Here is a 26,662-nt window from a genome sequence, read left to right on the forward strand (position 1 = left end):
CAGTTCCTCATGTTGTGGTGACCCCCAATTTCATTGTTACAACTTGAACATAATTAAAGCATAGTGATTAATCACAAACACAATATGTAATTATATATGTGTTTTCCGATGGTCTTAGGCGACCCCTGTGAAAGGGTCGTTCAACCCCCAAAGGGGTCGCGACCCACAGGTTGAGAACCACTGATCTGTGGGATGGGGAAGATTAGTCAGATAGTGTAGGTGAGTAGGCCAGCAGACCCTGGCACACAGTAGGTGCTGGAAAATGTTAAATCTCTCCCTTGGTCTTTGTCTCACACCTCCATCTCCCACCTCCCACCTCATGCCGCCCCCAAGCACATGCATATATATGTACACTTGCATACTCGCATGTATGCACACACACAGCCGAGCCCACCACATGCTCAGCAAACACTGACCAGCGGGTGGAGATAAGACAAGGGTCAAGAACCATACAGAAGGAAAACAGCAAGTCAACAGAGCCCAGTCCCCCGCCTTGCCAGGCCCCTCCGCCTTTAGCACTACCCACCATGAGGCTCCATCAGCCCTTGCGGTTGGACACTGATAACAGAGGGGCTGTGGCTCTCCATCCACCCACCCAAAGACTTTCTAGAATACCTGAGTAAAAAAGCCAGACAGCCCGGCCAGTGTTGCTGAGTGGTTGAGCGTCTACCTATGAACCGACCCCCAGAATGTCATGGTTCAATTACCAGTCAAGGCACATGCCTGGGTTGCAAGCTCAATCCCTAGTAGGAGGCATGCAAGAGGCAGCCAATCAATGATTTTCTCTCATCATTGATGTTTCTATCTCTCTCTTTCTGAAATCAATACAAAATATATGGGGGGAAATCTTGGGGCTACTGGGTTGGTCATTCATCTCAGAGGTGGACACAGGTGCTGGGACAACAGCAGTGGGTGCTGGCTTTTGAACTTCAGGGTGGGGGCTGGGAGGAGGCAGCAGCTCAGAGCTGCTGATCAGGAGCCCAGGATGGTACCTGATCTCAAGCCCTGGTACCTTATGGCCCTGTCTTACTGGGCTCAGTGGCTGGGAAGGACTGAACTTGGCAGATGCTTGGAGCTGGGCACAGGCAGAGGATGGAGGGGATGGCTGCTCCTCCCTAGATCACCCCCTGTTCCCAACTTCACCACTGGGCTGGGCTGAGCCAGCCCTGGTACTAGCTCCGGGAAGAATGCAGTTCCTGCTTTCACAGCCTTCCTCATTCCAGCTGACATTTCCAAGGTTTTTCATTCAGAGAAATATGGTCCCTGCTGCTGACAAGGTGGTGGTAGGAGCTGTTGGTGCTAGGGGAGGGCTCATCTGAGCACCAGCGCAGGGGCCTTGTCTGTCCCCTGCCCTGGCCACACTACTGAGAGCCGGCATAATTGGTGGCGCATGGTAAATTGATTACTTACCTTGCCAGGAAGGGAGGTGGTGCAAAGGAGGCACCCGCTGTTCCACTCCTTCCAGCCTGCCCAGGGTGGGGGTCGATTCTACTGTCCCCACCTCCACTGCCAGCTCCTTTCTCTTCCCAACCCCCACTCCAAGCCTCCAGCTCCTGTGCACCTGCCCAGCCCCAGGAACTGTGGGCAGGCAGGGCCAGGACCCCCAGGTCCCCAGGGCCAGCAGGCAGGCAGGAGGGGGAACACACGCAGGGCCGCAGGGGAAGGTGTAGAGCGCAGCAGGTGACTCTGTAGCAGAGGCCTCATTAATCACCTCTCCAGACCCCAGCTCTGCAGTAGCAAAACCATATTAGATTTTAAATTGGAAAGCGGAGAACGAGGCAGTTAGCTGGGAGTTCCCTCTACCCTGGACCCCTGGTCACAGCCTCATGGGAGGGAGGGGCAGTGGGGAGAAAAAGGCAGGCCCTGCCGTAGCTCAGTGCTGTGTTCTTCTTCCCCTCCAGGCACCCAGAGCCTGAGGGACTGTCCAGGCCACATGGCCCCAGGAAGGATTGGGATCCAAGAAGGCAGCAGAGTGAAAAGCGGGGAGCAGAGCAGTTGCCTTGGGAAAGGGTAGATCCTTTCTGGGAGCTAGGGCCTTTCTGGCCTTGAGGACTGTGTGAAGCCAGGTTCCAAGGTGTGGTGAACATGGGCAAGGACAAATGGTAATGACCTGTGGCCCATGCATATGTTGGGCCACACACACGCGCACACACGCACACACGCATGCACATGCATTCATTTGCACACACAGGCCCACATACTCACATGCACACACACACATGTTCCTATGAAGCAGCAGCTCAGTGCTGTAGAATATTGAGCTCAGGCTGTGAAACAAGCAGGCCCAGTTCAAACCCCTTATTTACCACTTTTCTCCTCTATGAACTAGGATGATCAACTCTGTTTCTCCGTCTCAGTTCCTTCACATGTAAAGTGTAAAATATGGCCCTGACCAGTGTGGCTCAGTTGGTTGGGTGTATGTTGGGTGTTGTCCCATGCACTGAAAGATTGCAGGTTCAGTTCCCGGTCAGGGCACATGCCCAGAGTGCGGGCTCCATCCCTGGTAGGAACGTGCAGGAGGCAGCCGATTAATGTTATATCGATGTTTCTCTCTCTCTCTCTCTCTCTCTCTCCTGTCCCCTCTCTCTAAAAATGAGAAACTATTCTTTTTTAATGTTTTAATGTAAAATATGGATTATAAATGCAAAAGGCTGTCATTCAGGGTGGAAGACAGCTCTCTAGAAGGTCCATGCCTGACCTGTAGCAGGTAATCAGTAAATGGGAGTGTGGCCCCCACCCTGGCCACACTAGGCCCCTGTGCTCCTGACTGGGCAGTGAGATAGCGGCAAGTCAGTAGAGCACATCAGGAATCACCAGGGAACAGTCACACACCCTGGGCCAGATCCCACAGGCCAAGCATTCCTGGCTGTCCTTCCCCCATAAAGTCCTCCTAAACTGGCTCTGCCTGAGCTCCCAAAATTACCCATCAAACACCCCGTCCCTCAGCACACCAGTGCTCAGCCAAGGCTGGGAAGCAAACGTCATCGGTAGATGCCACTAATCCTCCCTAAGGAGTGAGTGGCTGATGGGCCCAGCTCCCTCGGGCTTTTATGAAAAATTTAAAGTCCCAGGGCTCCTTGTCATCTCTCCCTCGCCAACCCAAGTCCCCAGTTTCCCCAGGTCCGAAGGAGGGGAGCAGACACCGCCACCCTATCTTAACTCTTCCCAGGGAACCCCCCCCTCCAGGCGCTTCCCTTCTGAGAGGTGGCGAACACTGCAAGCGTTGAGAGGCCCTGTTATGGGGCTGAGCTTTCCATTTTGGTAACCGCTCACCGCATGTGGCTCTTTAAGTATAAATTCATTAACATGAAATAAAATTTTAAATCTGTTCCTCAGTCTCACTAGCCACATTTCAAGTGCTCAGTAGTCATGTGTGGCTACTGGTTCTCACATTGGACACAGATAGAAAACATTTCCCCCCTCGCAGAAAGCTCTGTTAGACCAGCGCCACTCCAGGGCTGCCCAACCTCTGGGTTTGAACATGATATATCCAAACTGGTAACTTGGGAGCTGGGTCCCAGTTTCCTCATCTATAAAATGGGATAATAAAGGTTCATATCTCATAGCGTGATCGTGAGGGTTAAATGAATTAATTCTGGTAAAGCACTTAGAATGGTGCTAGGAGGGTGGTAAATTCTCAGTAAATAGCAGCATTCAATGTTTTTATTCACAGAGCCCTTTGTGGCTCATGGGATCCTATATAATATGAGAGCTGGCAGGGCCCTTAGATACTGAATCCATTTTACGGTTGGGGAAATAGAGGCTCAGGTTGGGGAAGTGATTTGCACATAGGGACCTAGTAAAGGGGCAGGACCAGGACCAGTGGGCTGCTTCCCGGCTGTTGCCCACTACCCCCACCCATACCTCCATCTGGCAAGGAGACCCCAACCCTGAAGACGCCGAAGCCCAGGGTTACCCACCACCCACCCCAGCACAATGAGGGAAATAGCTGCCCTGGCAGCTCAGGAAGCAGTGCGCTCTCTGTCCCTGGAGGTATATACCCATGGGTGGTAGACAGCCCAGAGCACTGGAGGGTTCATGCTTCAGAGCACTTGGGCCAGATGCTCTCTGAGCCCCAAAAGCCTAAGTCCCAGCCCTGCCCCATGTTCGCTGTGTGACCTGGGACTCCGTTGCCACCTGCATAAATGAGGGAGGGATGAGATGCTCACAAAAACTAAAAGGATTCAGATTCTAGGATCAACCACTTCCTTGCTGGGAGCCTGGCTGAGAGGAGATCCGCCATTCATATCTGCATTGTGTATTTGACTGACTGCCAGGGGCTGACCAAGAGAGGGTAGTAAGAGGCTGTGCTGGGAGGTGGTCAGAGGCAGGGGAAGGGAGGGTAGTTGGGGCCAGGGGACCCACCAGCCTATGCCAGCAGACACTCTTCATCAGCTGCCAGTGGAGGCTGTACTGGGACACTGCTGTTCTGGCTGCCTATCTTCTCCCTGCAGGACCCACCCTGCCCATCCCTATCTACCCTGCTGGCCAAGGGCCAGGTGCATTGGGGAGTAGAGAGCCTTCCCAGGGTGCAGAAGGGCAAAATCCCAGCTTGGAAACTGTGTGCCCTGAGTCCACCCTTCACTGTGCCTACCACCAAGAGTCAGCTATTGTGGACAGAGATGGAGGAAAAGAGAGATGCCTCTGGCTGGATCCTTGTCCATCAATGCAAGCTGTACACGGGCTGAAGTTCCATCAGGAGATCAGAAGAAGGAGCTATTGTCACTCAGCGGGCCAGGCAGGGATGGCTCCCCAGCGCAGGGATAGGAGATGGGCCCAGTAGGATGGGGAGAGTTTGAAGAGACATAGTGAGCAAGTGGGCCAGAAAGAGGAAGAGAAGATCCCTTTGAGTATATCTCTGTGCCCACCCTAGCAACTGCCCCACCAGGACACAATCAGGACTTCCTTCCCCATCACCCTGAGATACAGGGCTCCCAGCACAAGTGCCTCAGGTGGTGGTGGCCAGGCTGGTGGGGAGACAGTAGGAGACCCCAGGAGCTACAGCTGAGGGCCTCTGGGAGCAGTGCACAGAGCTGAGCTGTGGAGCTGCCCACATCTGGGTTCTGCTCCCAGGCTTGCCACTCATTAACTGTGCAACCTTGGACAAGTTAATTAACCATTCTGGGCCTCCGTGTCCTTGTCTCTAGGGACCTCCCTGGAGTAAGGAGAGAAGAGATGACATGTTAGGGTGCTAAGGGCATGATCCACACACAGTCACCACTGAGTAATAGCAACCGTTACCAGCCCCAGCTGTCTGGCTCCAGGCCACAGGAATGTGTCCATTCTGGCTCTGCTGTATGTTCTAGGTAACCTTGGAGAAGCCACATCCCAGCTCTGGGTCTCAGTATCCCCATTTGTCATATGGGACTTATATTATTGCCTTCCCTGTTAATACAAGTAGTCAAACAGCAGCAAACCTACCTCAGATGCAGAGATGCTGTAGGGGTAGTTATTTCAGTAGCACGTGGAATTAGAAGCTCTAGAACAGGATGTCACCTAGGGCTTCGGGGATCCTATTTGGCCCCACCAGCCTCCAGCTGGGGCCCCTCAGGTCAGCATGCGGGGTGGCCCAGTGAAACCCTCACTGTGGAGACCGGCCCTGGCTCTGGGGAGCTCAGACACTCTCACTCCCAGGGCCCCTCTTCCCTGCCTGGGGCTCTAGGATAATGGAGGTTCTGCAGGGGCCAGGCCCTCACTAATCCCCTATTAAAACTTCAAAGGGGCTAAGAAACCTCTAGAATAAACTCATTAACTTTTATGGGCTAATAAATGGATCCCATTAAATTCTCATTCTCCCTGTGCTGGGCCAGCTTAACCTCCAGAACCCAGCGGGGTGGGCTCCTTGCCCACTGCATCCCCCAGGCTCTCCCTGTACCTACCTGCTGTCCTGCTGCCCGCACCCCATCCCAGAGCTGGTGCCACCACAAGGAGGGAACCAAGTCTGACATCTCAGAACTCTGGATTCTGCTCCTGTGTCTACCTCCAAGGGGCCAGCAGCTCAGGCCCTGGAAGGGGAATACCTGGCACCCCTGCAGGGGCTGCCCTTGCAGAGGATGGGGTGGGGCTGGCAGATGAGAACATAGATGGTCCTCACCAAACTCAAGATGTCCCCAGTCCACAGACGAAGAAACAGAGGCTCAGTGGGCACAGCCCCCTGCCCAGGTCAGACAGCTGGTGAGGATTGTAGCCTGAGGATTTCTGGCTGTGTGGTGCAGAAAGATCTGCAGGAAAATAGCCCCACGGGGACAGCCCAGTTGGCCCTGAGATGGCACCTGGAGTCGTAAACTGTTGCGTGGTCCACACAGACCTATTCCAGCTTCACAGCACTGTGACCCCTGGCAGCCTCCTGGGCCTCTCTGAGCTTCAGTTTCCCCAACTATCAGACAATGACAAGAGCACTTACCTAGCTGGATGCTCTAAAGAACCGTCCCCCCCAAATGTTTTGGCTTCCCCTAAACATTCACTAGGCACCCCTCCTCCCATTCTAATCTGAGCCTGTCGGGGTAGAACACGTGGGCCCTCATCTCTACATTTACCCAGCTGGGCCCTGGGAGGAGGGGGCAGAGCAAGAGACCTTCCGTGGGAGGCCCAAGCTGGGACTGTGGGGGAGGGGGCCTCCAATCCCCAGAGGGGCGACATAGGAGGGTGGCACGGGCCAGGAGGCAGGAGAGGGAGAATCCACCGGGGAAGCATCCTGAATGGCTCATTAGTGCCGATGAAAGCCTTTTTTCATTTCGTCTAAATACTTTAAACAGGGCTCCCTCCGATGTCTATTTGCATAGCTTAAGAGCTAATGCAGGGGGAGGGCCCGGGCGGCTGCAGGGCTACTCCAGGGCTGGGGGCGGCAGAAGCTCTGGGCAGCCTCTGCCTCCACAATGGTGGTGGGGGAAGGGGAGTGGTATTTCCCAGACCCAGCCCTAGGATGCTGCCAACTTGGGGGCATTGGGGGAGTACATTCCCGTGTTCAGTCACTGGGTGGATTGGGCCGGTGGGGATCATCATGGGGACTGTCTTGCTGTGGGCATATCCCCCACAGACATGCAGGCCTTGAAGGTAGCTGCATTTTGCAAGGTGGTACCACATTGTCCTCCAGCATCTCAGCCACACAACAAGGAACATGGGCCCTGAGAGTACAGGCCTCACCCTGGGCCAGCAGCCTCCCCACTCTAGAAGCCTGCCTCTCAGCCTTACCCTGGCAGGGGGCCGCCCAGCCTCGCAGTACTATGGCCGCTCCCTCAGTGCCCCCAGGAAACTGCTATTTAGAGCATTCAGTCTCTCACAAAACGCCTCCAAAGCACCCATTTTATAGCCAATGATACAAAAACTCACCCAGGTTCACATGATGTTTAAGTGGCAGAGCTGACATTTGAAGGAACCTGAGACCCTGTGCCCCAGCCCTATGGAGCAGTGCTGTTGGGTCTCTGGTTTGGGTCCCAGACTCAGATGTGATTCGGGAACGCGGTGGGGGCTCCCTGGGTCCCAACCTAGCTTGGCTGAGACTCAACTCAGGTGCCAGAAGCCTGAGACTATGGCCCCAGCTCCACTTCTAACCTGTATGATCCCTTGGACAAGTCCATTCCTCTCTCTAAGCCTTAGTTTCCTCCACTGGCTGGAATGTCTCTGCTGGGTAGCTCTAGTCTCTTCTGCGAGGCAGGCTGGTGAGGAAAGACTAAAGCTTTGAAGCCAGATCAGCGTCGGTTCCAATCCCAGCTCCAGCCCTGTGTCATGGGACAAGTCCTCACCTCACCTCTCTAGGCTTCAGGTTCTTTGTCTGTAATGTGGGGATAAGATTCTCATTTCATAGAGGTGTGGTGTCAATTAAATAATACAGGTCTGGGAACAGCCTGACTCAGTGTCTGGCACATAATAGGTACCTGATGAGCCTGGGCATCTGGGTCCCTGACATCTCCTGAATCACACACTCTCACCCTTTGTCAGTCTGCACCTTTGAACTTGGTCAGCCCAGGCAGAGAGACTAGGGTGGGGTGGGGGGTGTTGGGAAGGGGACGGTCACAGGGCCTCAGGCTTCCATCGGAGTTAACCAGGGTGTCTGAAGATGCCCTCTTCCCAGAAATGGCTTGTCTCCCCGAGATTATCTTACCCTCTCTGACAGTGGGTGGCACCCTCTGGGACCAAGTGGCAGCTGATTGCAGAATCAATTTGCTCGTTTGATATGCTATCTCAATCCCATTTAACCAAGTGCTCAGTGCCCCCAGATAACACAATCAGTGCAATCGACAGTGACGGGAGGTGCCCATTAGCTCTGCTCCATTGCCCAGCACCCACCTGGCAGCCAGCGTGAGGAACTGTGCCCACTATGGACCCTTCCTGAGAAAGAGGATCTTTGCACTCTCCCAGGGAAGAATCCCACGAGTACCTATCCTGGGAGCCATAGGCCACGTCTTTTATTGGGCAATCCTGGAAGGGGCAAATACTGGAGCCCCCGGGAAAGGCTGCTCTTCCTTGTGCCACACTGAGATCAGTCTCAGCTCACCTGGCAACGACCATGTGACATCTGTGGAGGGAGGTAAAAACAGTCCTGGCAGGGCACTGCCTAGACCTTCCATCCCTACTCAGATGAAAGACACAGGGCCCTGGCAACCATCTGCTCCAGGGGGTCTGGGCCTGGCCGGACATCTAGTTTGGGCACTGTGCTGCCAGTGTCTGGCGCAGAATGCCAAGGCACAGATGGGCTGCTTTCGTGGGCGTCTCGGGAGATAGGAGTTGTTCTTGGTTTCTCGGGGCTTTAAGGCATCAAAGCCCAGAGGAGTGGAGAGCCCTCTGACCTGTACCCACCTTCCTCACCCCAATTTCCTCCCTGCTCTCATTTGTCTGACACATCAGAGCTGCCATAGTCTCCTGAACAGAATGTAAGCCATCTGCCGCTTCCTCACGCCTGCCAATCCATGGGGTGGGTGTGAGCCTGTGGAATGACACCCACCACCAGACACGCAGAGGAGCCAACCTTCTCCTTGCAAACTATCTCGCCCTGGCTGTTTCCCTTCGAGTCTTCTTGCAGCCATTTTGAGAGATGTTAGAATCAAAATCTCCTCCCAGCTTTCTCAGAGCTGGCAAATTATAGATAGATAGATAGATAGATAGATAGATAGATAGATAGAGAAATAGATAGAGATATGCAGGTAGATATATAGTGAGAGAGAGAAAAGACATGACTGAGAAGTGAGAGAAATGGGACAATGAGACAATGAAACACATGATGGAATCTATAATAATAAAAGTATAATATGCTAATTAGACCCGATGGCCTTCTGGACCAAGTCGCGGCTGCAGCCACCTCGGCTGCGAGGGAGGGATCGAGGCAGCCAGCCCGCGGCTGCGAGGGCCTACTCTTACACAAATTTCTTGCATCCGGCCTCTGGTCTAAAATAAAATTCCAAATATATGACGATTTACTGAGACTAGTGACCAGCAGCTTCACTGAGAACAAAAAGTGAACTGTTATCTCAGGCAGAACAGCCACTCTTGCTAAGGGTATCCTCTCAGGTCAACCGACTGGTCATAGAGTTTGAGCAAATCACCTCCTTTCTTTGGCTGTTTGCTCATCAGTCCAATAAGCCTGTGAGCTACATTAGGCAGGGCAAATATTTATTTGTCATCGGTCTGAGGAATTAAGCATGGCTGCCTGGAGTGCTGCATTGAGAAGGAGTCTGAGGCTGAATCTGAGAACAGAACAGGGAATGGTGCAATAATAGATAGTAATGTCCACTTCTAGTGCTGGAGGGGAGAGGATAGCTCATGTGCCATTCTTTTTTTTCTTTTTAATATATTTTATTGATTTTTTTACAGAGTGGAAGGGAGAGAGATAGAGAGTTAGAAACATCGATGAGAGAAACATCGATCAGCTGCCTCCCGCCCACTTCTCACTGGGGATGTGCCCGCAACCAAGGTACATGCCCTTGACCGGAATCGAACCCAGGACCTTTCAGTCCACAGGCCGATGTTCTATCCACTGAGCCAAACCAGCCACGGCTCATGTGCCATTCTTGAAGTGTGTGATATCATCTCATGTCCAGCTCTGAAATTCTGCAGTTCGTGATTCTCAGTGGTGAGCGCACTCCACAAGATGAATCTCCTACTGCCTGGACTGAGCGTGATGCTGCTCTCCCCAGGGCAGGGGGCAAACCTCTGATCATCCATTGTTATTTCAGGACTCTCCTCAGAGGCCCCAACCATGGCGGAAGGTCAGGCCCCAGGCATCGAGAAGACGGATGGGGAGTGGACAGTAGCCCCCACACCTGAGCAGCCAGAACGAGGCATCCACTTTGTCACAACCGCCCCCACCCTGAAGCTGCTCAACCACCACCCACTGCTCGAGGAGTTCCTACAAGAGGGGCTGGAGACAGGCGAAGAGCTGAGGCCGGCACTGCCTTTTCAGCCTGATCCACCTACGCCACAGACCCCAAGTCCCCTTCCCCGCCTGGCCAACCAGGACAGCCGCCCCGTCTTCACCAGCCCTACTCCGGCCATAGCTGCAGCACCCACTCAGCCCCCGTCCAGGGAAGGACCCTGGAGCCTGGAGTCAGAGCCCCCTGAGCTTCATGTCACAGCTCCCCTGCCTCCAGGGCCCAGCATGGCAGTGCCCACCACAGGCCCAGGGGAGAAGCTGGGTACTACACCCCCTAGCAGAGCATGGACTCCAACCCAAGAGGGTCCTGGAGACATGGGCAGGCCATGGGCTCCAGAGGTCATGTCCCGGACCACAGGGCTTGGGATTGAGGGGACCATCACCACCTCCACGGCTTCAGGGGATGATGAGGAGACCACCACCACCACCACCATCATCACCACCACCATCACCACAGTCCAGCCACCAGGTCAGCTCCTTGCTGGCTTGCAGATCTGGATATGGGGGAGCTGTGGGGCCCTAAGTTCCTCTCTCCATCACTGTGCCAGTTGGCCTTGCCCTTCAGTACCAAGGGCCAGGATGCAGGAGGCATGCAGATTGGAACCAGATAGACCTGGGTTCAAATCCTGATTGGAAGCAACTACACCAGGCCCTTGGAACTTTAACCTCTCTGAGCCTCATTTGTAAAATGGCAATAAGAATACCTCCCTCACTGAGCCATTGTGAGAACTGAGATAAGATTGTACACAAAAAGTGCTCAAGAGAAGGTGGCCCCCTTCTTTCAATAGGAGAATAGACATCCCAAGAGGTGGGCTACACACACACACACACACACACACACACACACACACACACACAGATCAGCCTTGGCTGGACCCACTTCTCCAGGGCTGGGCTTAGCCTTGTGTCTCCTCCTGCCTCTCAGGCCCTTGTAGCTGGAATTTCTCAGGCCCAGAGGGCTCTCTGGACTCCCCTTCGGCCCCCAGTTCACCCCATGATGTTGGCCTGGACTGTTTCTACTACATCTCTGTCTACCCTGGCTACGGTGTGGAAATTAAGGTGAGTGACCTGGATTGGGCAGGGGCAAAGCTAGGGCTAGTGTGTTATCTTTCCAGAAAGATACCTGCTATGGGAGAAAGGGGGGGATGCTCAAGGTCATCAGTTGGAGGTGGGGCTCCTCAGGCCAAGGCTAGGCGATTGGCCTAAAACATGGTTGGGTTCTGGACCAGTGAGCAAAGAGGCTACTGCTCCCCTCAGCGGTGTCCTAGGCTAAGAGGGGCTGTGGTGTGCCCCTCCTCTTCCCACAGGGGTTTGATCAGGGGCTCAGGAGAACCTGAGGAAGGGGCTCTTGCCTCAGTGGACAGAGGGTCGGGTTTCTGAATCTGTGTAACTGAGTAGAGAGAGCACAAGGCTACTTGGCCATTCACTCATTTATTCACTCACTCATTCCTTCAGCAAATACTCCCTGAGCAGCTCCTCTGGGTCAGGCCCTGTGCTGGCTCCTGGGATGCAGAAGTGGGGAAGACAGTCATGGCCACACAATCAGAGGGGTGACCAGTTGGTGAGGGAGTCAGACCTATAGCCCCAGCCTCTTGCTCCCACCTCCTTGGACCATCTCATCCCTTATAAACCCCAAACTCTCTCTTAATCCCAAAACCTGAGCCTGCAGGTACTTATGAATGTGCCAAAGGCTCCTTGACCTCCCCATGCCCCAAACCCAGCTCTTCCTTTTTGTTCCTTCAACCTGCTTACACCCCACTCTTTCCTCAGAGACTGACCTGTGATCAGAAACCTGGACTAGGGCAACTACAGTGCAATGTGGATGGCATCCCTGGGGCAACATGAGGTCAACTTGGCCCTTTCCTCTCCCTCTTCCCTGAGTCCCATCAACTCACACCTAAGTCCTATCACCATGACACTCCCCACAATCTCCAGGGCCCCTCCATCCCACAACCACTACATGCTCCAGCCTCCATCATCCCTCCCCCAGATGATGTGGTCACCCCACTCAGCTTGTCCTCACTATCCCTCCTTCACCTACACTGCAGTCACTTTTTCCAAACGAAATTAATCCTACCCCCACACCTCCCAGGTGCCTCAGAATCAAGGCCAGTCTTCTGGGCCCACCTTGAACCACTTCCTCCCCTGTTCTCTACTCCCGCTTTGCACAAACAGCTTGCAGCTAACTGAATGGGCCAAGCCCGCTGCCCCCTCCAGCCCCAATTGTACGTGCTGGTCCCTCTGCCTGGGAGAGCCTTCCTACTATTCCCTCCCTTAGGACTCAACCCTGGCATCACTTTCTCTGGGAATTCTCTCCTGATCCCCAAAGCCTGGGGCATCCCCCATTCTATGTCTTATTACTCTGCCTTCTACCTATCTGTTTACAGCTGTCCATCTCCCCAAGTAAGCTGTGCGTGCCTTGGGCGGTGCCTTGGAGTAAGGGGCCCAGAATGGGTTCTCCACAGACTAACTGAATGAATGGACAGTTGAACGCATGAAGGAAGGAAGGAGGTGACTGTTGAAGGCAGTCAGGAAGGCAACTGAGGGGCACAGGGAAGGGGGCAGAGGAGGAGTCGGAATGGGGCAGCACTACCTGTTCCCCACTTCCAGCCACCTCCCCATCTACTCCAAAGCCCTTAGATACGGGCCTAAAGTCAGCTACACCTGTCCTGGGGTAGCACCCCAGCCGTCCCCTGGGGATGTCGGGCCCAGGTCTATGAGACAGGCCCTGTGGAGGAGGGACCATCTCCCACCACTGGTGGGCCCCTTCCCTTCTTTCTTTCTTTCTTTTTTTAAAAAATATTTTTTATTGATTTCAGAGAGAAAAGGGGAAAGAAAAAGAGAGAGAGAAGCATCAATGATGAGAGAGAATCAACTATCGGCTGCCTCCTGCATAGCCCCTACTGGGGATGGAGCCCACAACCCAGGCATGTGCCCTGACTGGAATCGAACTGTGACCTCCTGGTTCATGGGTCAACATGCAACCACTGAGCCATACCGGCTGGGCCCTCCCCTTCTTTCTGTAACTGTTTGCTCCTGCTTCGCAAAACACTGTGCCCCTCACTCTGGGCTGACTGGGAGGGTAATTAGGAAAAGCCACCATCCCCCAAGCCATTAGCACTCAGTGCTGCTTAATTAAGGTAATTAATGTAAAATCATCACCTAATGAGAGGTGGCACTGGCTGTGGCTCACCAGGTGGAAGGCACCAGTTGCAGGTGTGGGGAAGGGGGTAGGAGGAGCTGATGCCAGGCTGGGTGCCCCCCTGCAGGCCTAGGCTGGCTCTACCAGCCCCCCAAGCCTACCATCCCCAGTGAACCCCACTGGGCCAGGCTGGGCTCAGTCCTGGTACTCTCCACAAAGGAGCAAGATGTTGGCTCTGCCTGCCCCAGCCCTGGCCCAGGCACCAGCCCCACCCTAGATGTCCACCCTCTCATGTAAGCCCAGTGTCTGTTGTTTGCTGCCGCCACATTTTTTTCATCAAAATGCAAAAGCCGTTACCAGGCAACCTTGAGAGGAAGACCTGCCACAGCCCTGGATTGCCGTCAGGAAATGTGGAGGCAAATGCTGGCCCCACCCTCCGCCTCGCCACCAAGGAGAGAGCATTGATGGCCGGAGACAGAGTCTGAGGCCAAGGCAGGGAGGGTCGGAGGGGAAGGGACAGAATCATCCAGGCTGAAGCAGGATTTAAAGTTGTTCCTGCCCTGGCGGGTGAGCTCAGGGGTTAGAGCATTGGCCTGTGCACCGAAAGGACACGATTTAAATTCCCAGTCAAGGGCACATACCTGGGTTGAAGGTTTGATCCTTGGCTCTGGCTGGGGCATGTGTAGGAGGCAACCAATCTAGGGGTCTCTCTCACATCGATGTTTCTCTCTCTCCCCTTCCCTTCCTCCTGCCCTCTCTTCCTCTCTCTCAAAAAAAAAAAAAAAAAAAAAATCAATGGAAAAAATATCCTTGGGTGAGGATTTAAAAGGAAATAAAAAGTTGTTCTTTCAGGGCCAGTTCAGGCAATCTCTACTCCTACCCAGGCCTCCTGGCTACACAGGCCACTTGGGGACCTGGAGAATTACTGACACTGCATATACCAAAACCAAATAGCTAGGTGGAAAAACCAAGGCCAGCAAAAAAAATGGAATTGCCCAAGGTCACTCAGTTAATCATTAACTAATGTGTGTTTTTATGAATGAATTTGTTCCACAAATATAACTTGAGCGATTACTAGGTGCCCGGCTCTGTGCGAGGTGCTGGGAACATAGCTTTTCACAGTCAGCGGAGGAGACAGAAGCCATAAACAATGACCACAGAATGCTCAGTGCCGTTGGGAATGGAGTGGGAAGCACAGGGAACTGTGGGAATTCCAGGCTGGGGCACACTCTGCCAGTCTGGGGGGACAGAGAAGGCTTTCTGTGGGTGACAATACCTGCTCTGAGACCTGAAGGAGAGAGGCCAGCAGCCACGCCTGGGTTGGAAAGTAGCGGACATGGTACACTGGCCCTTGAAGGCTGCTGAGCAGTTTTGCACCGGTGACTTTATTGCATAGGAGCAGGCTTAAGAGCTTCTGGATTACACTCCTGCCAGAGGCTAGGCCTGAGCAGGGCCACCCTGCCCAGCCAGGGCTGGCAGCTGGGCTAGGCCATGCTGGGCATTGGAGGTTGGATGGGTGAGGCAGCCAGAAGGCCTAGAAGACAGCCCATTGCTCCTTCAGGCTTGGGGACAGTCTGTGGCTTCTGCCCATTGTGGGTTAGCCCCTGTCTGCCCTGCATGAACGCATGAGGATGGCTAGGGATAAGCAAAAGGGATGGAATCTGGGTAAGGGAGTTGGGAGGAACCAAGGGAAGAAAGGGGCACCCTAAGGACCCACAAATCCCACCCCTGTGCAGGTCAGCCTCACATCGTGCTGAGCCCCTGCCATGTGACCGCAACCTTGGCTAAAGTCTGGGGCCCTGGGCAAGACCCTTTCAATGTCCTTCTCATGAGGAATAGCCTCCGGAGTTCCAGAATCCCTGACAGCCCAGCTTTGGACCACAGCCCCTCATACCCTGCTTCATGCCCTGCCCCACACCTCCCTTCAGGGCACTGCAGATATCTGTGCTTGCTAAGGCCAGGCGTCTGAGCCGCCCACAGCAAGGAGGCCAGCTCAGAGAAGTCTTGCCCGCTTCAGCGGGGGTTCAGGCACTGGGCTAGGCTCTTTCTTGAGAGATCCAGAGAAGCCCTTTTATGATGGCTTTATAGGTCCCATCTCCTCCAAGCAGCCAGTCTCCCCTGGGGGCTCCAGGTCTTTCTGGGCCTGGCACATGCCTCTGACTGTGCTTGGCATTCCAAGAGCCTTCCCACTGCCAGCCTCCCTCCTGGCTTGGTTGCTCCCTATACCATCTGGAGCCTGGGCACAGCTGCCCACTGTCCCTGCCCTAGTGCCCCAGGTGGCCCCATTGGAACACACTTCTCTCATGCCAGGCCAGCTGCCAGTTAAATAGCCAAAGCACCTAGTTCCCTGCCATATCAAGAGGTGAGATTTCTGGCTCCTGGAAGGTTCATTTGAGGGGGGCCAGTGGGGTACAGGCAGCTATAGCTCCATAGGTTTAGGCCCCTCTCCGCATCCTTAAAGCAGACCCTAGCCCATAAGAGTTTATGAAAGAGCGTCCGTTCAGACAGAGCGCAGAGGCTGCTGCAGGCTCCAGAACCGGAACTGAATCTCCAGTCCCACCTAGCTCTGCAGCCCGTCTTGGTGACTGGGCTCAGCCCCTGACCGTCTCTGGACCTCAGTTTCCCTCTCTGTAAAAGGAGAGTGAAACAGAAGGCCCCTCCCAGCTAGTCACTCTGAGTCCGCCTCCTTTCCTTGGTTCAGAAAGCTCCCTCCTGGGCCATACTGGGCAGTGGCACCTCAGGCCCTTGACCCTGCTTCCCAGCAGCTGCAGAACCTGGGCCAGGGAGAGGGTGGCTCCCAGGCACAGTGCTTCCCAGGCAGAGCCCTGGCAGGCCTGCGGGTGGGGTGAGTCCACAGCCAGCTATCATCATGGCGAAGGACATGGCTTTACCGGAGGAGGGCGCAGGTCTCCTCAAGAAGGGAAAGAGGCCTGTGAATGCTCTGCCCACTCTGTGCTGAGCCCTGTACAGGCAGGATCTAACTTAATCCTTACAACCCCAGGAAGTGGCAGGATTATCCTATTTCACAGGTGAGACTGGGGTTCAGAGAAGTCATGGGACTTCCCCAAGGACCTTTCAACTTATCAGTGATGGAGCTTGGATTGATCCCAGGACTCAAGAGCCCCTGTCCTTCCATTAGCCCAGGAGATTGGCCTGGGGGTGGCATTTCCAAAGAGGGAGTTCAGGTGGGGACAGTAGGGGAGGTGGGGGGGCTCCACCTCTGACCCCTTCTCTCAGCCCAGCCCTGCCTGCTCCTGTAGGACACCCACCTGGAATTCTCCCAGTTTGGGGGAGGGGCTGGGATGCTGTGCCTAAAGACAAAGCCCTGGACCAGGAATCAGGAGCACTGGCCTGGAGTCCTGGTTCTGCCTGGGAATTACTGTGTGACCCAAAGAGGAGCTCTCACTTCTCTGATTACACATTTCCCTCCGCTATGGAGTTGAAGTAAACACAGCCTGTCCCGCTTCCCTTATGGAGGTTTTGTGAGATCGGAAAGGATAATGGGTGTGAACGAACCTTTGAACTCATGGGGGAGATTGTGATTATACTACTATTGGCATGAAAGAGCGCGTGAACCTGAGGGAGCGTACAGATGTGAGGACGCACTTGTGCCGGGCCATGTGTTTGAGGGAGCTGTGTGCGTGCAAGTGGGCCTATGTCAGAGGACACACGTGTGTGTCGGTGGCCAGGAGAGTGTAATGGGGCAGGGACTGTGGTCAGTTGCAGGGGGTGTGAGGCTCAGGTGCTAGGAATGGGGCTCACACACAAGTCATCCTTGAGCTCATCCGCCTGTGCAGGGTTGTACTGGGGCAATTGTGTGCAAAGACTTGTGGCGCTGTCACACCATTAGGGCCTGTTCTGGAGACCCGACTGGCAGCTTCTATGGGGATAGACAGGGCGGTCAGGCTGATGGTCTGGGGGATGGCAAAGGGCAACCTGCGTCCTCCCCACCTCCCATCCAGGAAAGCGTCAGTCTCCTCAAAGTGGCTACATTTTCTTCCTTGAACTGACCCTCTGGTCAGTGTTAAACAGTCTGGAGTCCTATGGGAATTGTCCTCATCTCTCTCTGCTTCTCTCTTCCCACTGCATGGCCCCCAGCTCCGCTCTTGTCACTGGCTAGAGGTGTGAGAAGACAGTCCTCATGAGCAGAACTGACATTTCAATCTGTCTCCCAAGTTCTTCAGGTGCCGGCAAATTGCATCAAGACTTCATCACCATCCTTGTCCAGCACCCAGCCCTGGCTGGCTCCTGTCAGGCCTGGCCCTCAAACAAGCGACAAATTACAGTCCAGCTACTGCAGCAGGCCTGCAAGTAGGTGTCGGAAACCTGAGGGACCAGACAGAATCTGGCCAAGAGCAGGGCGCCTTGTGGATGTGATCCCCAGGGAACCCGGGCCCTCTCAATTCGATGCACTCATCACAACCGTCACCACCACGGGGGGGCTAGGAGCCAGGCCAGCTTAAGGGGGCATTGCCTTCCCCAGACCAGAGGGAGCCAGAGGCCTCAGCTCCCCGCTTTCCCAGCTTGACAGGCTTCTGGGGGGAAGGATGGCTGGTGGGAACGTAAATCTCAACATCTTGCAAAAAGCCAAGTCAGGCCAAGTTCCAACTCCCTGCTGTGCCTGGCAGGCCTGGGGCCGGCGAATAAAGATGTCTGGGAGTCTATCTGCGGGTGACAGCCCCACGAGGTTGGGAGGAAAGGAGCTGCCTTTTGCCTCCAGCAAAGCAAGACTCTGCTACTCAACACTTGTGTGTGACCTTTTGCAAGTTCCTTAGCCTCTCTGTTTACTTATGGAGATTTTACCACCTACCTGATACAACTGTGGCGAGGCTGAAATAATATCCATAAATAGTACAAGGCTTGGCATGTTATGGGTGCTCTGGAAATGGTAATTATTGTTGTTGCAATGATGCTGTTGCTGCTAGCCAAGCAGCAGGGTCAGGGGCTGGAAGCTAGAGGTCAAAAGGGTGTTTAAGGGAACTAGAAAAAAATGCTAATTCATTTCTACTTCTCTGCCTTCGCTTCCGGAGTAATTTCCCAGTAGAGATGTCCTCCCTTCCTCCTCCTCCTTCCAGTCCCTCCTCCTTCCAGTCCACCGTCCCCCGTCCCCCGCCCCCCGCCCCCCCACCCCCCCACCCCCACCACCAGGCGCTCTCAGACCCACCTGCTCTGTGCGGCTTTCCCTCTGCCGGCAACTCCTCCACTTCCCCGGAGGATTCCTGCTGCACGCATTCGGTGCCACTTAAGGCAGAATTATATGCTGCCTGGCATCTCTCGATAATTACAGATTCCACGTGTGTGAGTCTTGTTTGCCCAACTCTAGAATCACAAAATCTCCAAGTTTGAAGGGGCCTCATCCAGCCTCCGCCTGCGGCAGGAATTCCCTGAGGAATGTCACCAGCAGATGGTCAGGCAGCCTCCACCCAAATGTGCCATGGTGGAGAGCTCCTGGCGGAGGAGGCGTTTCTGCCCAGCACCCTCTCTTGGCATTCTCTTCCGCCCCAAAGACCCACCAGGTCTTTTCTCCCAGTCAGGGGCGTCCTCAGGGCACATCTGTTCTCAGTGCCTACAGTCCGAGGGGCCCAGAGCCTATTACGGCTGTCTCCTTGGATATGGCTGTGTTCAGCCTCGTGTGGCTTCTCAGTTCACAGGAACCTGGGGAGAACGGCACCACCAGCAACCCACACACTCCCTCTCTCCGCACATCTTGACTGAGAATGCCAGTGAAGAAGGAGTGGTGACCCCAAATGCCACCCTGGGGAGAGGACAGGTGGGGAGAGCCCAAAGCAACGGAACTGACTGGCCTGGCTGGGGAGGCAGAGGATGATGGCCCTGAGATCTGAAAGGCAGAGAGGAAAGCATTCCCTGGGCAGGGTCCTGCACAGGCAAATACCCAGAGGGCGGGCGTGCGGCAAAGCCTGCGGCTGCAGTGCAGGTACGTGAGGCTGGCAAAGCCGCTGGGGCCAACTGCGAGCTGGCAAGTTTGGACCTGGTGCTCTGTGCAATCTGAAGTCACCAACAGGGTTTGGGTGGGAGAGAGACATGATCTGATCTGAGACAGCTGAGACCTGGCAGATGCGTTGGGGATGGGAGGTGTGAAGGCCATTCTCTAGGTGAGAAACAATAGGGGAGATCTGAGCCAAGACAGTTACAAAGGGATGAGAGGAGAAAGCAACTGGAATATTTGGAAGGTAAGACTGAGGGGGGAGGCTTGGTGACGCACTGGATGCCACTTAACTAGCCCACGTGGTTAACCCTTGAAGGCCCTGCCTCAGAGCAACATGGTAGGGAGCCTGGAGATCATGTAGATCAGTGTTTCTGAATCACCTGGGGATCTCGTTAAAATGCAGAGTATGGCCCTAGCTGGTTTGGCTCAGTGGATGGAGCGTCGGCCTGCGGACTGAAGGGTCCCGGGTTCGATTCCGATCAAGGGCATGTACCTTGGTTGCGGGCACATCCCCAGTAGGGGGTGTGCAGGAGGCAGCTGTTCAATGTTTCTCTCTCATCGATGTTTCTAACTCTCTATCCCTCTCCCTTCTTCTCTGTAAAAAAATCACTAAAATATAAAAAAAAAAATGCAGAGTATGATTTAGTAGATCGGAGGTGGGTCTAAGATTCTGCATTTCTTACAAGCTCCCAGGTAATTCTGATGCTGCTGGACCACATTTGAGTAGCAAAGGCCATTTTAGAAGATGAGGGAACTGAAGCTCAAATGGTCAGCATATTTGTCCAAGATGACATGGTTAGGATGAGGTCCCAGATTTCTGGGCTCCCAATCCAGTGCTCCTTGTAGCAGGCCACACTGCTACTTCCCCTCTGGGTAGAGGCTGTTGCTGGTCAATGTTTGTTTGACTGAATGGAGTCATGGAGCCTAGAAGGATGCTCCAGGGACTAAGGACCTGAGGACTGGGGTGGTGGCAGAGGGGCCTGTGACAGCCAGAGCGAAGGATTGGAAAAAGAGGTTACTGAGAATTGAAGAGAGAATATAATGGTTGCGGCATGGGGAGGCTCATAGTATAAAGCCAGCAGTCAGCAGGGGCCAAGTTGGGCAGGGCCTTGAGGGCCACAGCAAGAAGTTTGAACCAGATACCATGGGCTTTGTGGGCTCAGCGGAGAGCCACCAGAGGATTTAAACACAGAAACACCATGATCAGCAACAGGATGAGACTGAACTGGCTGTCGTTCAGAGATACTGATGTGGAGGGTGGAGTGGGTTAAGCCCTGCAGACAGGGAGGCTGGCCAGGAGGCTGCTGCCATGATCTAGGTGAGAATAACAGTGAGGTACCAGGGAAGTGGCAGTGGGGACGAAGGGTAGGGAACAGATTTGGACCCACCTGACAGGACTGAATAACTGATTGGATGTGGGAGATGAGGGAGGAGGCAAGATGCCAGTTTCTGACTTGGGCAAGGTGGATGGTGAGGTCATCCCCTGAGATGGGGAGCCAGTGGAACAGCTGCCTGGGGGAGGAGGGTGGCTCAGTATGATACAGACTAGATGCGGGGTGCCTGTGAGGCACCTAACAGAGGAAGTCTAGGGGAAGCTGAGCACGTGAATCTGATGGTTAAGACTTCACAACGCTGCCCTGGCTAGGTAGCTCAGTTGGTTAGAGCGCCATCCTGATATGCCAAGGCTGCTGGTTCAATCCCCTGTCTGAGTACATTCAAGAATCAACCAATGAATGCATAAATGAGTGAAACAGCAAATCTCCCCCTTCCCCCGCCCTCAAATCAATTTAAAATCAAAATAAGAGCCGAGCCCTGACCGGCTTGGCTCAGTGGATAGAGCGTCGGCCTGCGGACTGAGGGGTCCCGGGTTCGATTCCGGTCAAGGGCATGTACCTTGGTTGCAAGCACATCCCCACTAGGGGGTGTGCAGGAGGCAGCTGATCGATGTTTCTCTCTCATCGATGTTTCTAACTAACTATCCTTCTCCCTTCCTCTCTGTAAAAAATTAATAAAGTATATATATTAAAAATAAATAAATAAATAAGAGCCGAAACCGGTTTGGCTCAGTGGATAGAGCGTCGGCTTGCGGACTGAAAGGTCCCAGGTTCGATTCCGGTCAAGGGCATGTACCTGGGTTGCGGGCACATCCCCAGTGGGGAGTGTGCAGGAGGCAGCTGATCGATATTTCTCTCTCATCGATGTTTCTAACTCTCTATCTCTCTCCCTTCCTCTCTGTAAAAAATCAATAAAATATATTTTAAATAAATAAAAATAAAATCAAAATAAGACCTCACAATCTCACCATCTAGTTCAATACACCTACTCCATCCCCACTTTACAGATGAGAAAACTGAGCCCAGAGAAGTGAAAGGACAGGAAGCAGCGGGTGTAGTTGAAAAGCTTTGAGACAAACGTGCTTACAAATCTTAATTCCGCTAATAATCTCTGTGTGCCCTTGGGTAATTTACTATCTTTGAACTTCAGGTCCTATCTCACAAGATTACTGGGAAGGTAAAATGACCTCCTCCTGCACTCAAGTGCCTAGCTCATGGCCTGGGGGCGCCAGTGCCTAAGGGACACTGAGGACTGGCCAGGCCCCGGGCCTGCAGGAACCTAAAGGCGGTAGGACTCAGCAGGACAAAGCCTGACTGCTCTGCTTTGCTGTCTATTCCATCGGCAGGTCCGGAACATCAGCCTGCGGGAAGGGGAGACGGTGACTGTGGAGGGCTTGGGGGGACCTGACCCGCTGCCCCTGGCCAACCAGTCTTTCCTGCTGAGGGGCCAAGTCATCCGAAGCCCCACCCACCAAGCAGCCCTGAGGTTCCAGAGCCTCCCACCACCTGCAGGGCCTGGCACATTCCATTTCCACTACCAAGGTAGGCCCAGGCAGCAGAGGAAGAACCAGCCCAGACTGGCTGGCTTCCTGGGGTCTCTGGTGCTATTACGGCATGGGGGCACGGGGAACAGGGAGAGGCTAGTCACTTACAGCACAGGCGCCTGGTGAAGCTGTATACAACCGGAGGTGAGTATTGCACATCTGACACTTCCAGAACCTTCCCTCCTCCACCTGCAGAGAACTGGTCTGGAAGGGAGACTGACACAGGACTGGGCAACCCCCAGGTGTGCCTACTGCCGCTCATTCATTTATTAATTCATTCAGTATACTTTTCCTAGGCATCTACTCTTTGCCAAGCCTGTGCTGGACACTGGAAATATCAAGATGAACCAGCCAAGTCCTTGACCTCAAGGAGTTAAAAATCTCTGGGGAGGCAGATACTTAAAAAGGCAATAACATTATAACCTTTCCCAAAATGCAAAGGGGTCAAGTTCAGTGACCATGTGGAGGTGCTTAGCTACTAGCCTGGCCTTCCTGAACTGCATAACCCACCCTAGCCCTGGCCCATGCCCCAGTCAGCTCAGAACACCTCAGGAAATAGGGAAGTGGCATTATTTATATATATAAAAAGCTAGTGACTGGAAAGCTGGAACGACCGGAATGACCAGTCGTTATGACGCCCACTGCAGCCAGCAAACCAGCCAGATAGGGGCCAGGGCCAGCCTGCCAACCCCCTGTGGCCCCTCCCCCACACAAGCCCAGCCCCTGATGCCCCCACGGCCCCTCCCCCTGGCCAGCCCCGCCTCCAATCAGGTCCGCCCACCCCAATAGGGGGCAGGGCCTGCCAGCCAATCGCCCTCAGCCCCTCCCTTCCCCCTTCCCTCCCCCCCCCCCACTGGCCCAGTGCACGAATTCATGCACTGGGCCTCTAGTGTAATGATAAAATCAAAGACCAGGCAGATCTGTGTTTGAATCTCTTCCCTACTGGCTATTGACCTTGGACAGGTCACTTGACCTCTTTAACTTTCCTTTTCCTCTGCTGCAAGATGAGACCAAAACACTCCACAAAGTCATGATAAGGATTAAACAAAATGGTCCATGTCCAGTGCTTAGCACATGCTCCATGAAGAAACCAGAAAGTAGTATTAAAGAGCTAGCAGGATGGGAAAGGGAGAAGGGGCTTGGAACTGTACCCCTTCCCATCAGCATCCCTCCTGGCGCCCCCTCCTCCAGGCAAAGTCTTCTTGATCTCTTGCACTGCTGCAGCAGGATAACCGGTTTAGATTGGGGAATGCTAATGGGGAAATAATTGGTGTGAACAGTTACAGGATTGCTTTGAATTGTCATGGACCACTTCCGCGGCCCTGTGGGGGGCCGCAGCCTAGGGAGGAGGGCAGGCACTCCTCTGAAGATGCAGATGCTTGGAACCCACCTGAGGAGCACTCACCCCTTCCGGAGCTCACCACCCAAACTGGGGGAACAGTCTGGCGTGGCAGCAGGGGTTTGGTGGTGGGGCGGGCCGGGGGCTTGGCAGAAGCAAGAGGCCAGCTAAGGAAAGGGTGAGCATCTAGGGGGCCCAGTCAGCCTCCCTAATGGCTCATCAATCCTCCTAAACAGCAGGCATAATTTCACGCCATGGTAACCTTCTCTCTTACTGCAAATTCCTTTGCACAAAAACCCGGACCTCCTCTCTGTTGGGCCAGACAAAAGTGGCTGAAAGGCAGCAAGTTGGAGGCCCTGACACGGGAACAAACGCTATGGAGGGGCCGGGAGAGCTAGCCCAGTGCTGCCTCCTTCTCAGCTCCCAGAAGCCCTCCCTCCTCAGCCCAGTTTTTGTCAATGATCAGCTCTTTCCCTAATGAGTGTAATTCCCCTAATTATAGGCTGTAATTAGCCCTGATCCCAGAGATGGGAACAGGAAGAGCATGTGCTCACACACGTGTCTCCCTGGGCTGGAGAAAGAAGGTGCCAGCAGAGGAGGTAAGGGACCCAGTACCAACACTCCTGCCGGACCTGTCCAAGATAATATTGGAGATCACAAAGATGGGGCCCCACAAAGGCCTCAACTGCAGAACCAAGTCCCAACTCCCCTCCCACCGCCTCAGGCAGGGTGAGGAGGCAGGGAGCCCTGCCAGGCACCCCCCTCCTCCCTCCTGAGCATTCCTGGCACCGGACTTGGCTCCAGAAACAGACACCAGGGAGAAAATAGCTCAACAGATTGCAGTGGTGAAGGCACTCTGGGAACAGTCGTCATGGCAACAGGAGGAAGCTCGTCCTGCAAAGTGGCACTTTACCCACTGTGAAGACGGGGGGCTTTGTCATCTGCCCCCAGCATCCTGCTCTCACCTCATCCCAGCTCAGTTTCCTAATCTGTGGAGCAGGGGGACCTCCCTTCCCAGAGCTGTGACAAGAACTCACAGAGACGATGTAAGTGATGAGCATGACATTGGCTCATGGCCTAGAACTCCCTGAGTACCACGCTCTCCACTCTGGGTAAAGTGCCCCACACCCTTTTTCCCATCCCACCCTGGCCTAGAGTGTCTTCCCGGATCATTGTGGGTGGCTGCCCTGAACAGCCACTCAGGTCAGCCTTGTCTATTACTCTCAGGTTTCCCTGACTCCTAAGCCCAGGTCTCTACTTCACCTGGGGAAGCAGGTGGGACAGGGGAGACGCAAAGCAAGTGGGCTCTATGGCCAGGAGCTTCAAGGGCCCACTCTACCCCTTATTGGCCGTGTGATCAGGGCAAGTCCCTCAGTCTCTCTAAACCTTCATTTCCCTCAGCTGAAAATGAATTAATAACCCTACCTTGCCTGCCTGCCTCCTAAACATGTTGTAGACATCAAGTAAGAAGAGTATGAAGACATTTTAGAAGCTAGAAGGTGAATTCCAATGTGAGGTGTTTTTATTAATCAAGATTATAAACAACAGCAGGCTGGTGTGTTCAGTATTTGTTCTGTGCCAGGCACTGCCCATCTGTCCTCTCATTTAACCTCTCATGTAACAACATTGTATGTAATCCTCTAAATAGATGGATAAACAAGGAAATGGGCACAGAGAAGTTAGGTAACTTGCCCAAGGTGGCACAGCAAGTGCGGAGCCTATGTTCAAATCCAGGCCATCTGACCCCAGAGCCCACTTCCTAAGCCCTGCCCTGTACTGTCTGCCAATCACAAGTAACCATTCATTGGCCATTCTCTTAAGAACCCTGTGAGAGCCCAGCCAGCATGGCTCATTGGTTACACATCGACCTGTAAACCAAGAGGTCAGGGTTTGATTCCTGGTCAGGGCATATGCCCAGGTTGTGGGCTCGATCCCCAGTATGGGGTATGCAGGAGACAGCTGATCAATGATTCTCCCTCATCATTGATGTTTCTATCTCTCTCTCCCTCTCTCTTCCTCTCTGAAATCAATAAAAACATATTTTTTAAAAGAACCCTGTGAGAGAGGGAAGAGTAGGTATCATCCTCCCCCTTTCAAGACCTAAGACCAGAACAGGTGAAAAAAATCACTCAACTTGATTCTGGACCCTGGTCAGCCCAGAGGCACCTCCTTTTGCCATTCACACAAAGGCCCACGGAGGCTCGCAGAGTCCCTGCCTGAACCCCTCTTTCCATCCACCTGGTGCCATCAGTAGGGGTCACCCTCCCATCCCAAGACCCAGGAGTGGTCAGTCCTCATCCCTCCCCCCAGTCCTCAGGGGTCTTCAGACTCTGTAGCCCAAGGCTTTTCTTCCAGCCTCTCTCCTTGACCCCTCCAGATCTTCCTCCCCTCCTCAGACCCAAGCCCTGACCCCCATTTTAGCTACCACCCCAGCTTGGCCCCGAGTTAGATTTGGCCAGGCTGTTTTGTAGGATTTGCTGCCACCATTTGGTTGTATTTGGTATGACAAATCTAAAAGCTACCAAGTTTCCTAGGGCAACTTGTCCCGCCCTCAACTTCCTTGAAGGCATGCCTTACCTCCCCACCCTTGCCCAGCCTGTTTTTTAAAAAGTGCACTACCTTGCCATCGAGCTTTTTAGCAATTCTCAATGAACACTGGGAAAGTTTTTACTGTCTGGCTTCAATTTTCCTGCCGCAATTCATATTTGTCCCCTATGGGAAAGATAATATAAATACATTAGTATAGGCTTTTCGCTGTTTCAAGTGCTTTCACACCTTCAAGTCTTTCAGTAATATTTTTTGAAGATGTACAATCAGCTGGATTCCAGGGATACCAAGCTGAATAAAACACTGCCCCCATTAATTCTCACAATAACCCTGTAGGTGGGCTTTAACCTCATCTAACAAATGAGGAAACTGTGACAAAGAAAGGTCAAGTCACCTGCCTAAAAGTTCGAAACCTTGGACCACAACCCAAGCCACGGAGCCCA

The 26,662-nt window shown here is 53.7% G+C and overlaps 1 protein-coding gene across 4 annotated transcripts in view; it reads left to right on the top strand.

Moving 5' to 3' along the window:
- Positions 1-26,662, top strand: part of SEZ6 (seizure related 6 homolog) — a 45,643-nt gene that overhangs the window by 10,297 nt on the left and 8,684 nt on the right. For all 4 annotated transcript variants that reach the window (XM_059669348.1, XM_059669346.1, XM_059669347.1 and 1 more), the window contains exons 2-4: positions 10,170-10,835; positions 11,292-11,425; positions 22,136-22,331. In XM_059669348.1, the coding sequence (XP_059525331.1) occupies positions 10,193-10,835; positions 11,292-11,425; positions 22,136-22,331 (973 nt within the window). In that variant the 5' untranslated portion in view covers positions 10,170-10,192. The remainder of the gene's footprint in view (positions 1-10,169; positions 10,836-11,291; positions 11,426-22,135; positions 22,332-26,662) is intronic.

Source organism: Myotis daubentonii, chromosome 16 (assembly GCF_963259705.1).
Source record: "Myotis daubentonii chromosome 16, mMyoDau2.1, whole genome shotgun sequence".
NCBI lineage: Eukaryota > Metazoa > Chordata > Mammalia > Chiroptera > Vespertilionidae > Myotis > Myotis daubentonii.